Genomic DNA, 14053 nt, shown 5'->3' on the forward strand with positions numbered 1-14053 from the left:
TGGACACAGAAGACGGACCCTCTCCAGCTACTACTGGACACAGAGCACTGACCCTCCCCAACTACTGCTGGACACAGAGCACTGACCTTCTCCAGCTACTACTGGACACAGAGCACTGGCCCTCCTAACTGCTGCTGGACACAGAGCACTGACCTTCTCCAGCTACTACTGGACACAGAGCCCCGTAGCTTTACAGCTGCAGCCCTGGGGGTGATCCCAGCGAAGAGCCTTTTCACTTCATTGAGCCCAACGTCTCTGATTTTTCAATCCATTAGGTACTAGATAAGATATATATCATTACTCTGCTCTCCTCCCCACTGATAGCTGATGTGTTGAGAGTGTACTGGCGCACTATGGTTGCTGTCGTATCATCCAGGTGGGGCTGCACACTGGTGGTGGAGGAGAGTCCCCATTACCTGTAAAGCACTTTGAGTGTCCAGAAAAACCCTATATAAATGCAAGCAATTATTAATTATTATTAATTCTAAAGAATTATAGGAGTATAGAAGTAATGGAGTAATTGGAGGACAGGAATATGGGAGTATAGGTGTAGGGGAGTGTGGAAGTACACAATTATAGGAGTTTGGGAATATAGGAGTACTGGAGAATGAGAGTATGAGAGTATGGGATTAAAGCAGTATGGGAGTCTGATAGTATGGGCATTCAGGAGTATGAGAGTATAGGCACATGGGAGTATGCCTATACTCTCATATTCCTCTCATATTGTAGGAATTTGAGATTATTGGAGTCTGAGAGTATCAGAGTATGGCATTTCCAGAGTATAGGAGTATACTCAACAGCTTTCTTCTTGGCCTCCCCATGATCACAGCCTGGGTCACTTCACACTGTGAAGGTATCGAATTTAAAATTGATAAATTTCTCTTTAATTAGAAAAATCCCAACAGAGACTGGAAGCGAAAGCACAGTAAATATCTTTGGAGCAGCGATCAGACATGGTCGATGTGCACTGGAGAAGCACAGACCTTTGTACAGTTTCTGCTGCTTATTGCTATTGTTAACATTTACAAGTTCATCGCTATTTCAATGATGATCAAATCAATCCCCTAACCGAACATCTAGTTGAAGGTGGAGTGCGGGGTTTGTGAACAACTCGTACAACTCAGGCGTGATCAAGAAGAATTCCCCTCTTCAGCCCTCTGGTGTTGCCTCACTGCCCGCTGGGGGAGTGAGTTCGTTAGTGACTGGGCTCGTTTCCGTCCTTAAACCTGAAACCACACGTCTGGTCATCTTGCACAAGCCGCTCTGCAGCAGCCCCTTCTCTTCATAAATCAGAAATGGGAAGACTGGGGGTGGTGGTGGTGCTGAATGTCTTCCTCACAGAGCTGGGGTTGTGGACTCAGGTTCTGGGGTGCTGTGTGTATGGAGGTCTTCTTGTGTTTGCTTGAGTTATCTTCTGGAGTTCCACTTTCCTCCAGCAGCCCAGAGATATCCCGGGAGACTAGGTGACTTAGCAAAGCTGAGCAAACTGGCCCCCTGTTCTCGTGTCTGTGTCTGTGTGCTGCCCCGTGATGGATTGGACTCTCCTCGAGGCTGGACCCTGCCCTGAGCCCACTGCCTGATGGGATAGGCTCTGCCCTCCCGGAACCCTGAAGCAGATGCCAAGGTTAGAGAGTAGATGGATGGATAATTCCCATTATTTCTGGAATCCTAAAACTAAAGACACTCTCCCCAAATTTGCTGATGTACTGTACTTGTAGAGTAGAGAGGTTGATTTCCATTATCTTTTGGGCAGCCAATTCATACAAGAAGGGAGATCATTAGTATTGTCAGTATGAAAGGTATCATCAGTGTTAGTATCAGTAGTATCAGTTTCAGTATTATTTTCTCTATTAGTGTTAATATCAGTTATTAACAGTTATCAGTTATTATCAGTTATTAGTATCATCATTAGTACTAATTTCAGTATCATTTTTAATATCAGTATTTGTGTCAAGATTAGCATTAGTATTGTCATCCATCTATATTTCTATAGTGTTACCAGCTGTATATTCTTGCATCTATAGTGAAATCCTATACCAACACCTTTACCCTTAATGAGCATCAATATTATTTATTGGTGTTTCAGTATTATCATTGGGATTGTTAGTATCAACAGCAGTAGCGATATTTAAAAGAAGTGCATCCTGAATCATGATTTCACAAATTTAAGATTTTGTTATTCTTGGAAGTTGCAAGAGGTTTGCACAAGCTGTGCTGAAAAAACCAAGCCGTTATTAACCCCGAATCATGTGGTGTTTCGCAAGGGTGCGAGCCTGCTAACGGCCCGCGGTTGAGAAAGAAGACCTCAGCCCTGATTCAGCAGGATTCCTCTCCACCTGCTTCTCACTGTGTTTTCCTACAGCTGTTGATTCACAGAGACTGAATTCCTGGACGGGCAGCTGGAGCTGAAGACTACAAGCCAGGACTACAAATACCAGGAAGCTGTGTGACACCAGAGGGCCAACTGACAGTTTCACGGGGTTCCATTGGCCCTAGAGCTGGTTTCTACAGTACAGTACACAGGGCTTGGCAAAGACAGTTCTAGTGCCTTTGTTTGGAGATTGGAATTTGGGATACATTGAAGGAACTAAGTTGAAAGGGAAGGGACTTTTGGGGGCTTAAATAGAATTCTGTAGGTGAGGTTTTGTAGTTCAAGGGTCAGAGAATAATATGTTCTTTAAGAAAGTAATGAGGTTCAAGTTAATTGTTTGAACATGGAATAAAACCGCAGTTACTTACTTTACTGTGTGTAAGAACTTTACTGTAGTGACAAGAGGTCATTAAAACCAGAAACTATCTTGAACGTCTGCATTGCTTGGATACTCTTCCACTTTGAGGACTTTTGGGAGTTCCAGCAGTGAACCAGAAATGACTAAAGTTTCAGAAAACTTCTGGGAGCTGCAGTGTCTTTAAACCAGAAAGAATTAAAGACAGTTTGAGTCTCAGATGGTCGTTCATGAAACAACAGGAACACAGAGGAGCATCTTCCCTGTTAATCTCTGCATTCACACCTTCTCCAGGGGCTTTCATACTCCCAGTAAAGCCTCAGTCTGTCTCGTGTGTCAGCACAGACACCGTTCTGAGGGGTGAGAGAATTTCAAACCTGACCTGACTTGACCTATGTTCATTTCTAATCTGGGCTGATTATGTGTCTTTTCAGAATTCCTGAAAGAGGAGGTTCACCTAATCAGAAATAGCCACTGTGCCACGTGTGGAAGCGTTCTATAGTTCTGAAGCACATGCCATGGTCACTCATACCCTTTCATGATAATACCACAGGGGGAGCCCTCTGGTCACAGTTTGAACTGCTCTTCCCCAACGTTTCCTCTGCTGTCCTCTGGCTTGTGTCTTACTGTTTATTATGAAGAATTCAGCTGTGTTGATCAGTGTGGGACACTCCCTTCACACTAAAAAGACTCAGTTCCTCCAGCCTGTCAGTGTGGGACCATCCCTTCACACTAAAGATGCTCAGTTCCTTCAGCCTGTTAGTGTGGGACACTCCCTTTAGACTAAAGAGACTCTGTTCCTTCAGCCTGTCAGTGTGGGACACTCCCTTCAGACTGAAGAGACTCAGTTCCTCCAGCCTCAAAGTGTGGGACACTTCCTTCAGACTAAGGAGACTCAGTTCCTTCAGCCTGTCACTGTGGGATACTCCCTTTAGACTAAAGAGACTCAGTTCCTTCAGCCTGTCAGTGGGGGACACTCCCTTCAGACTAAAGAGACTCAGTTCCTCCAGCCTTTCAGTGTGGGACCCTCCCTTCACACTAAAGATGCTCAGTTCCTTCAGCCTGTCAGTGGGGGACACTCCCTTCAGACTAAAGAGACTCAGTTCCTACAGCCTGTCAGTGTGGGACACTCCCTTCAGACTTAAGAGACTCAGTTCCTTCAGCTTGTCAGTATGGTATACATCTCTGGAATTATTCCAGTGCAGCAGCATCTTTTGTTTTGTAACATGCTGACCACAACAGTACACTATACTCTAAAACAGGACTTTGTCCTTGTTCTACAGCTGGGGAGGATTGTCAACTCAAGGCTCATGATTTTATTCATCCCTCCGTTGTCGCACCACTTCTTCCAGCTCAGGGTCGTGAGGGAGCAGGAGTCTATTCCAGCAAGCAACGGGCCCAGGGCAGGGTACGCCCTTGACAGGATGCCAGTCCATCACAAGGCACACACACACACTGACACCAGGGCCAATATTCCCAGAGGCCAATATCCTACCAGTGTGTCTTTGAACTGTGGGAGGAAACCCATATGAACATGGGGAGAACATGCAAACTCCACACACACAGCACCCCAGGAGCTGAACCCCAGGACCTCAGCGCTACAAGGCGCACATGCTCACCCCTGCTCAGTGCCTGAGGTCTAGCTGCTCTTTCGTCTGTTCAATTCCAGCTTTGTCCTGCTGTCTCCCCCCCAGGGTGATTGGAAATCAGATTCGGGGAGTCTGCAGAGCTATCAGGTGCGCCTGAGTTATCTGGAAAGTCTGGGAGCGCTAATCGGGGTCGAATCACACAAGCGCCAGTGCAGCAGCTCATCAAGATGAGAACGACACACAGCTGCGGAGATGGAATCAGAAAAGACAGGAGACCGATCCCTGACTCACCTCGGGACAGGAGGATCTTCTTTACGCGAAAGGTGGTGGGAGCGTGGAACAAGCTGCCCAGCCATGCTACTGAAGCTGGGCGGCACTTTCAGATCAGTTATGTGAAATCAAGCGGGCGAGAGGGGCTGAACAGCTCTGTGTGTGATTGGCTGTCTGCAGGGTTTAAGAGCGGCACAGCCCACAGACGGGCTCACACCGAGAGCTGAGTGAGTGGGCACATCGACACCACAGTGACCCCCAGAGTAAGTGTGTCTCCTTTGATCTGCTGTCTCATCTACCACACTCTCACTGGGCTTTACTGCACTCTACTGTGCTTTTACCACAATCTCACTGGGCTGTACTGCACTGTACTGTGCTTTTACCACAATCTCACTGGGCTGTACTGCACTGTACTGTGTTTCTACCCTCATTTCACTGGGCTTTACTGCACTGTACTGTGTTTTTACAACAATCTCACTGGGCTTTTCTGCACTGTACTGTATTTTTACCACAATCTCACATGGCTTTACTGCACTGTAGTGTATTTTTACCTTGATCTCACTGGGCTTTTCTGCACTGTACTGTGTTTTTACCTCGATCTCACTGGGATGTACTCCACTGTTCTGTGTTTTACCACAAACATACTGGGGTGTATTGCACTGTACTGTGTTTTTACCACAATCTTACTGGGGTGTATTGCACTGAACTATGTTTTTACCACAATCTCACTGAACTTTACCTGTAATGGACTGTTTTACCACAATCTCGCTGGACTTTACCTGTAATCAACTCTTTTACAATCTCACTGGGTTTTACTGCACTGTACTGTGCTTTCACCACACAATAACAAAGTATATCTTACTACAGTACTTGACAGAAAGTCTCAGTGCTGTGTGTGGCTGTGTAGGTTGCTGTATTGCCCCGATTGGACTGGGGTTCGTCTGTGTTCAGTGACCAGCTGTGTGTTAAGGGATACAGACTCATCTGTCTGGTTTTCTCTAACAGATGGATGTGTTTCTCCTCCTGCTGTGTCTGGGGCTGCTGTCCTCAGTGAGGGCCAGTGAGTATTATTCTCACTCCTCCTGCTCCTTAGATCCTGAGCTGGAACTGAAGCTCTGCTGTGGTTCAGAGTGATATACATTTCTATTGAGTATTCAATCAGCAATCTAATTAGACACAATCTCAGAGCAGTTTCAGTTTAGTTTATTTGCCACAGGCGCAAGCGCAATGAGATGCTTATTTGCATGTAGGCTCCAATACAAAGACATTGAGGAAACACCAACTTCAACACACAACAACAGCAGCAGCAACAACGAAGCTGAATAACACACAGATAAAAGGCAGCACAAGCAGTGTGCAGTTGTAGAGTCACTGTAGAATTAGACAAGCTGACATCCTGAGGGAAGAAGCTGTCTCTGAGTCTGGAGATCCGTGTCTTTGTGCTCCTATAATGCTTACCAGAGGGTAATGGACTGGGCCAAACTGATCAACCTTGTGACACATTCCAGTCAGACATCAAGCTGCTGCCAAACCACACTGTGATCCCACAGGTGATACCACATCTCAACAGAGCACCTGCAGACTGGAGTAAGAATACCTGAAGACAGAGAGATCACAGAGAATCCCTCAGTAATAAAACACACAACAGGACAGGAGACACAGTGAGAGAGAGGAGATCACATAGAATCTCTCAGTAATACACAACAGGACAGGAGACACGGTGAGAGAGAGGAGATCACTGAGAATCCCTCAGTGATAAACACACACAACAGGACAGGAGACACAATAAGAGAGGAGATCACAGATAATCTCTCAGTGATAAACACACACAACAGGACAGGAGACATAGTGAAAGAGAGGAGATCACAGAGAATCCCTCAGTAATAAACACACACAACAGGACAGGAGACACAGCGAGAGAGAGGAGATCACAGAGAATATCTCAGTGATAAACACACACAACAGGACAGGAGACACAGTGAGAGAGGAGATCACTGCAAACCTCAGTAACAGGATGGGAGGTGTAATTCTGAGTGTCGTAAGAAAGCAGGAAACCAGTTGTCCTGAGAATTTGCCTCTTGTAACACTCTGTTTTCAGAGTCTCATCAGTGTGACTGGTGCTACCATCGCGGGCAGTGTGGTAAGACACTAGAGTGAATCATCTAATCAATAAAATCCTGATCAGTGATTGATTAAGGAATGCTCTGATTAATGACCCTGAATGATGATTGGTTAAGGAATGGCCTGACTGAGGTCCAGTCTCTTGTCTACACAACCGATCAGTGTACACAGGCACTGTGTCCCTGTTACAGGCCCTTCTGCCTGGGTATCCAGGCCTTTTGGTCACTGCAATGGGCAACGTCAGTCTCCTGTGGACATCAGGACCTCCAGAGTGACCACTGACCCCAATCTGACTGAGTTGACCTTCACTGGGTACAGAGAGAAGAACATCATGAGAGAGCTGACCAACAACGGACACACAGGTAACACTGACACACACATTGACTGACTGAGACAGTGAGAGACTGACCGAGACAGAGACAGTGACTGATCGAGACAGTGAGAGACTGACCGAGACACTGACTGACTGAGACAGAGATGGACTGACCGAGACATTGACTGACTGAGACAGGGACTGACTGACTGAGACAGTGACTGACCGAGACAGTGAGAGACTGACCAAGACAGAGACTGACTGAGACAGTGACTGAGCGAGACAGAGACTGACTGAGACAGTGAGAGACTGACCGAGACAGAGACTGACCGAAACAGTGACTGACTGAGAAAGTTAGAGACTGACCGAGACAGAGACTGACTGAGACAGTGACTGACCGAGACAGTGAGAGACTGACCAAGACAGAGACTGACCGAGACAGAGACTGACTGAGACAGTGACTGAGCGAGACAGTGACCGAGAGACTGACCGAGACAGTGTGTGACTGGGACAGAGACTGACTGAGACAGAGACAGTGACTGAGACAGAGACTGGCTGACCGAGACACTGACTGACTGAGACAGAGACTGACTGACTGAGACAGTGACTGACCGAGACAGTGTGTGACTGGGACAGAGACTGACTGAGACACAGACTGACCGATACAGTAAGAGACTGACTGAGACAGTAAGAGACTGACCGAGACAGAGACTGACCGAGACAGTGACTGACTGAGACAGAGACTGACTGAGACACTGACTGACTGAGACAGAGACTGGCTGAGACAGCGAGAGACTGACCGAGACAGAGACTGACCGAGACAGAGACTGACTGAGACAGTGTGTGACTGAGACAGAGACTGGCTGAGACAGAGACTGACTGAGACAGTGACTGACCGAGACAGTGAGAGACTGACCGAGACAGTGTGTGACTGGGACAGAGACTGACTGAGACAGAGACTGGCTGAGACAGCGAGAGACTGACCGAGACAGAGACTGACTGAGACAGAGACTGACCGAGACAGTGAGAGACTGACCGAGACAGTGTGTGACTGGGACAGAGACTGAGCGAGACAGAGACTGACTGAGACAGTGAGAGACTGACCGAGACAGAGACTGACCGAAACAGTGACTGACTGAGAAAGTTAGAGACTGACCGAGACAGAGACTGACTGAGACAGTGACTGACCGAGACAGTGAGAGACTGACCAAGACAGAGACTGACCGAGACAGAGACTGACTGAGACAGTGACTGAGCGAGACAGTGACCGAGAGACTGACCGAGACAGTGTGTGACTGGGACAGAGACTGACTGAGACAGAGACAGTGACTGAGACAGAGACTGGCTGACCGAGACACTGACTGACTGAGACAGAGACTGACTGACTGAGACAGTGACTGACCGAGACAGTGTGTGACTGGGACAGAGACTGACTGAGACACAGACTGACCGATACAGTAAGAGACTGACTGAGACAGTAAGAGACTGACCGAGACAGAGACTGACCGAGACAGTGACTGACTGAGACAGAGACTGACTGAGACACTGACTGACTGAGACAGAGACTGGCTGAGACAGCGAGAGACTGACCGAGACAGAGACTGACCGAGACAGAGACTGACTGAGACAGTGTGTGACTGAGACAGAGACTGGCTGAGACAGAGACTGACTGAGACAGTGACTGACCGAGACAGTGAGAGACTGACCGAGACAGTGTGTGACTGGGACAGAGACTGACTGAGACAGAGACTGGCTGAGACAGCGAGAGACTGACCGAGACAGAGACTGACTGAGACAGAGACTGACCGAGACAGTGAGAGACTGACCGAGACAGTGTGTGACTGGGACAGAGACTGACTGAAACAGAGACTGGCTGAGACAGAGACTGACTGAGACAGTGAGAGACTGACCGAGGCAGAGACTGACTGAGAAAGTGACTGACTGAGACAGTGACTGACTGAGACAGAGACTGACTGAGACAGAGACTGACTGAGACACTGACTGACCGAGACAGAGACTGACTGAGACAGAGACTGACTGAGACAGTGTGTGACTGAGACAGAGACTGGCTGAGACAGAGACTGACTGAAACACTGACTGACTGAGACAGAGACTGACTGAGACAGTGTGTGACTGAGACAGAGACTGACTGAGACAGAGACTGACTGAAACACTGACTGATCGAGACAGAGACTGACTGAGACAGAGACTGGCTGAGACAGAGACTGACTGAAACAGTAACTGGCCGAGACAGTGAGAGACTGACCGAGACAGAGACTGACTGAGACACTGACTGACCGAGACAGTGTGTGACTAGGACAGTGACATAAGCAGTGAGTGACTGGGAGAGTGATGGGAGCAATGTGTGACTGGGACAGTGACAGGAGCAGTGTGTGACTGGGACAGTGACGGGAGCACTGAGTCACTGGGACAATGACGGGAGCAGTGTGTGACTGGGACAGTGACTGGGACAGTGACGGGAACAGTGAGAGACTGGGACAGTGACGGGAGCAGTGTGTGACTGGGACAGTGATGGGAGCAGTGTGTGACTGAGACAGTGACGGGAGCAGTGAGTGTCTGAGACAGTGACAGGAGCAGTGTGTGACTGGGACATTGACGGGAGCAGTGTGTGACTGGGACAGTGACGAGAGCAGTGTGACTGGGACAGTGATGGGAACAGGGTGTTACTGGGACAGTGACGGGAGCAGTGTGTGACTGGGACATTGACAGAAGTAGTGAGTGACTGGGACAGTTAGAGGAGCAGTGTGTGATTAGGACAATGACAGGAGCAGGGTGTGACTGGGACAGTGACAGGAGCATTGTGTGACTGGGACAGTGACGGAAGCAGTGAGTGACTGGGACAGTGGCGGGAGCAGTGTGTTACTGGGACAGTGACAGGAGCAGTGTGTGACTGGGACAGTGACAGGATCAGTGAGTGATTGGGACAGTGACAGAAGCAGTAAGTGACTGGGACAGTGACGGGAGCAGTGTGTGACTGGGACAATGACAGAAGCAGTGAGTGACTGGGACAGTGATGGGAGCAGTGAGTGACTGGGACAGTGGCAGGAGCAGGGTGTGACTGGGACAGTGATGGGAGCAGTGTGTGACTGGGACAGTGACTGGGACAGTGATGGGAGCAGTGTGTGACTGGGACAGTGATGGGAGCAGTGTGTGACTGGCACAGTGACGGGAGCAGTGATGGGAGACACCCTGGCTCTCTCTGGCTGTGTGTCTCAGTGCAGGTGACCCTACGGCCAGGGGCGGGGGTCAGTGGCGGGGGGCTCTCTGGCTGGTACTCCGCTGTCCAGTTCCACTTCCGAGCCGGGAAACTCCGCAGACTTCCCCGGCTCCGAGCACCTGCTGGACGGCCAGCGCTTCCCCATGGAGGTGAGGGGCAGCGCGGGGCTGTGTGACTGTGTCCAGGGTTGTGTGACTGTGTCCAGGGCTGTGTTACTGTTTCCAGGCTTGTGTCACTGTTTCCAGGGCTGTGTGACAGTGTTTTCAATGCTGTGTCACAGTGTTGTGTAACTGCTGTGTTGTGTTACTGTTTTCAATGTTGCATTACAGCATTCAGTGCTGTGTCACAGTGTTGTGTAACTGCTGTGGTGCTGTGTTGTGTTATCAGCTGCACATCGTCCATGTGAAGAAGGGGAAGAGTTTGCCTGCAGCTCTGGCTGATCCTGAGGGCATTGCTGTCCTGGGCTTCTTCATAGAGGTCAGTACTGAGAGAGAGAGAGACAGGACACTGAGAGAGAGAGACAGGACACTGAGAGAGAGACAGGACACACAGAGAGAGAGACAGGACACACACACACACAGGGACAGGACACACAGAGAGAGAGGATACACAGAGAGAGAAAGGACACACACAGAGAGAGAGAGACAGGACACAGAGAGAGAGAGACAGGACACAGAGAGAAGGAGAACACATTGAGAGAGAGACACAGAAAGACAGAACAAAGTGAGAGAGGACAGAGAGAGGACAGGCATGATAACAGAGAAGTGATATGTGATAGTGAACGTCTGAAATGACATGGGGTTCATCTGTCGAGCCAGCAAAGCTGTCTGGTTGAGCCCCAGTGTCCAGCAGAGGGCAGTGTTCCTGCAGGAAGATGAGTGTGCAGGCTCTCAGCTCCTGGGGTTCCCCGGGGTCACTGTGTGTGTCCAGTGGCACTGTCCAGTCCAGAGACCAGCTGATCTCAGTCATGTGGAGATGAAAACCACAGACTGGGGCACAGAAAGCCTCTCTTTGGGTTGCTAGGCGACAGAGGCAGGTGGCACTCCTGAGGGCTGGAAGACACTGACGTCACTCCTGAAGGAGGTCGCTGGGACAGGTGAGGTGACAGGAGAGGAGTGTCCAGCCAGTGAGGGTCCATCAGCGAGCGCTCTCGGTTAAGGATGCGTCTCTCTCTCGTTCCCCCACAGGTTCCACTAAGACTCTGGCTCTGTCCCTCTCCCTGGACAAGCTGCTGAGGGGGGTGGACCGCTCCAAGTTCTTTCACTACAGGGGGTCCTTGACCACCCCTGACTGTAATGAGGCTGTGGTATGGACCGTGTTCCAGGAGCCTGTGAGGGTCAGCAGAGATCTGGTGAGAGACAGGCGGACGTGTGTGTGTGTCTTAAACATGTTTGTATTGAGCTGTTAGTGTCCAGTCAGTGTGTCTGTATTAATCCCTCTCTCTCAGTGCAGTGTTAATGTACTGGAGTGTCCAGTCAGTGTGTCTGTATTAACCCCTCTCTCTCTCAGTGCAGTGCTAATGTACCAGAGTGTCCAGTCAGTGTGTCTGTGTTAACCCCTTTCTCTCTCAGTGCAGTGTTAATGTACTGTAGTGTCCAGTCAGTGTGTCTGTATTAACCCCTCTCTCTCTCAGTGCAGTGTTAATGTCCTGGAGTGTCCAGTCAGTGTGTCTGTATTAACCCCTCTCTCTCTCAGTGCAGTGTTAATGGACTGTAGTGTCCAGTAAGTGTGTCTGTATTAACCTCTCTCTCTCTCTCTCTCTCAGTGCAGTGTTAATGGACTGTAGTATCCAGTCAGTGTGTCTGTATTAACCTCTCTCTATCAGTGCAGTGTTAATGTATTGGAGTGTCCAGTCAGTGTGTCTGTATGAACCCCCCTCTCTCTCTCAGTGCAATGTTCATGTACTGGAGTGTCCAGTCAGTGTGTCTGTATGAACCCCTCTCTCTCAGTGCAGTTTTAATGTACTGGAGTGTCCAGTCAGTGTGTCTGTATTAACCCCTCTCTCTCTCAGTGCAGTGTTAATGTACTGGAGTGTCCAGTCAGTGTGTCTGTATTAACCCCTCTCTCTCTCCAGATTGACCAGTTCACTACAGTCCTGCACTTGGCTGATGTTTATCGCCCTGTCTTGCCTCTGAATGGCCGCAGTATCTTCTCCTCCCCTGCTGTCGGGCTGGCCCTGGGTGCGAGCTCCAGGGATGGAAGCAGTCCTGACCAGCTCCTCACTGGAGCTGAAGAGGAGCTGTACGTTCTGTCTGGCTAAGGGAACAGGGGGCCGTTGTTGAGAAAGTAATTGTTTTCACTCTACATCTGCATTTGAGACATCTTTCTTCTCTCTCTTCCTGAGTCAGGACCACTCATCGCTCTCTCCTTTGGGTGCAGCTGCATGGCTCCTACTCATAAACATAACATCCCCGCAGTAAGTTACAGGGGCTGTGAAGTCTTTTGGGGATTGTATGATGTCAATTCTGGAAAATGTGATGTAATATTGGAAGCACATGAAATCATATCAGGACTTTGTGATGTCATGGTGGCACTGCTCTGTCTGTATCACATCCTGCTTATTCTGTGTTTTAATAATTATTACTGCTTGAGAATCTGTTTGAAATATTTAATAAATGCTGGGCAGTCCCGCCTGAGGAGAGACGCCAGCACCTTCTCTCTGCATCGAACCCGAGCTCACACTCACCCTCCCCTGTCCTGCGACAGGACTTCAACACATTAGCACGCGAGTCACTGCCTCAAGCTGAAGTTACAGTTCAGCTACCTGCTTGTGCAGAGACCCGACAATCCCTGTTTAGTGGCTGCCAGGACCCCCAGATCTCTCCCCAGCACTGGCCCTGTCTCATTCTCACCTACTGATGACAACCTCACCTGTCACGCAGATGAAATTTCCACCTCCTCGGTGTCACTGTCCAGCCATTACTGGGTTCATCCTGGTGCCTCTGACAGGGAGTCTTCCTCGTGACTTCATCCACAGCCTTTAGATTCAGGGCTTTCAACTGGAGCACAAGAGCGGAAACTAGCTGGAAGTGCATCTAAAACTGAGAACAGGAGCACATCCTTACACAGAGGGTGGTGGGAGTCTGTAGCAAGCAGCCCAGCCATGTTCTTGAAGCTGATATACAGACTTCTTTTCAGAAAGAACTGGATGTGGGTCGACATTTCTTCATACTTCTTCATTGCTTTTTATAAGCCCACGTTTCTGTCCACGAAGAAAAAAACGTGTCGCTGCCACCAAACAGATGTAAAACCCTGGGCTGGGTTTAGGGTTTTGGGCTTTCATATGAAGAAAAACAGAGTTTTCACTGGCCGATTATCACACTTGATTGGGAACTGAAATAAAGAAAAAAGAAAAGAGTAACAGACACAGCGCATCCACACCGTACTTCCCCCTGAGACAGAGACCAAATAAAACTGCTCTCACACTAAACAAACCACCACAGGAAAAATAAACCCAATAAGAAATAAAATACACAATACAGAATATGCTGATGTGACCCTGTCTAAGGATTAGACTGGCTGTAGCTGCTCACAGACACAGTGCTGGCTACAAACTACAACTCCCATAAACACCCTGAGCCACTTCCTGTCTGCGTCACAGTCCCTATTCCTCCTGGCTGTGGTGACATCAGTGGGTCCCTTCCCGTTCTGGCAGCTTCACAGCCTCCGGTGCGCGCAGGAGAGACTCACACAGGATTTCATTTTTAAAAGTTTATTTTCTTAAAATTAGAAAAAAAAAACATGGGAGGGTTTCCAGAGATATTTACAAGTCAGGAGTACAGCAGGCTGGTAGTGA

General features: G+C 48.9%; 1 protein-coding gene across 1 annotated transcript; it reads left to right on the top strand.

Moving 5' to 3' along the window:
* The first annotated feature begins 4036 nt into the window (after positions 1-4036).
* On the top strand, positions 4037-12521 carry LOC148812420 (carbonic anhydrase 4-like). The gene is made up of 8 exons (XM_088908622.1): positions 4037-4134; positions 4396-4462; positions 6684-6725; positions 10278-10406; positions 10645-10734; positions 11281-11353; positions 11445-11608; positions 12332-12521. The coding sequence occupies exons 1-8, from the start codon at positions 4037-4039 to the stop codon at positions 12515-12517; spliced, it is 849 nt and encodes a 282-aa protein (XP_088764748.1). The 3' UTR covers positions 12518-12521.
* Positions 12522-14053: the final 1532 nt, after the last annotated feature.

Source organism: Atractosteus spatula (assembly GCF_055471065.1).
Source record: "Atractosteus spatula isolate fAtrSpa1 chromosome 10 unlocalized genomic scaffold, fAtrSpa1.hap1 SUPER_10_unloc_3, whole genome shotgun sequence".
NCBI classification, from domain to species: Eukaryota; Metazoa; Chordata; class Actinopteri; order Semionotiformes; family Lepisosteidae; genus Atractosteus; species Atractosteus spatula.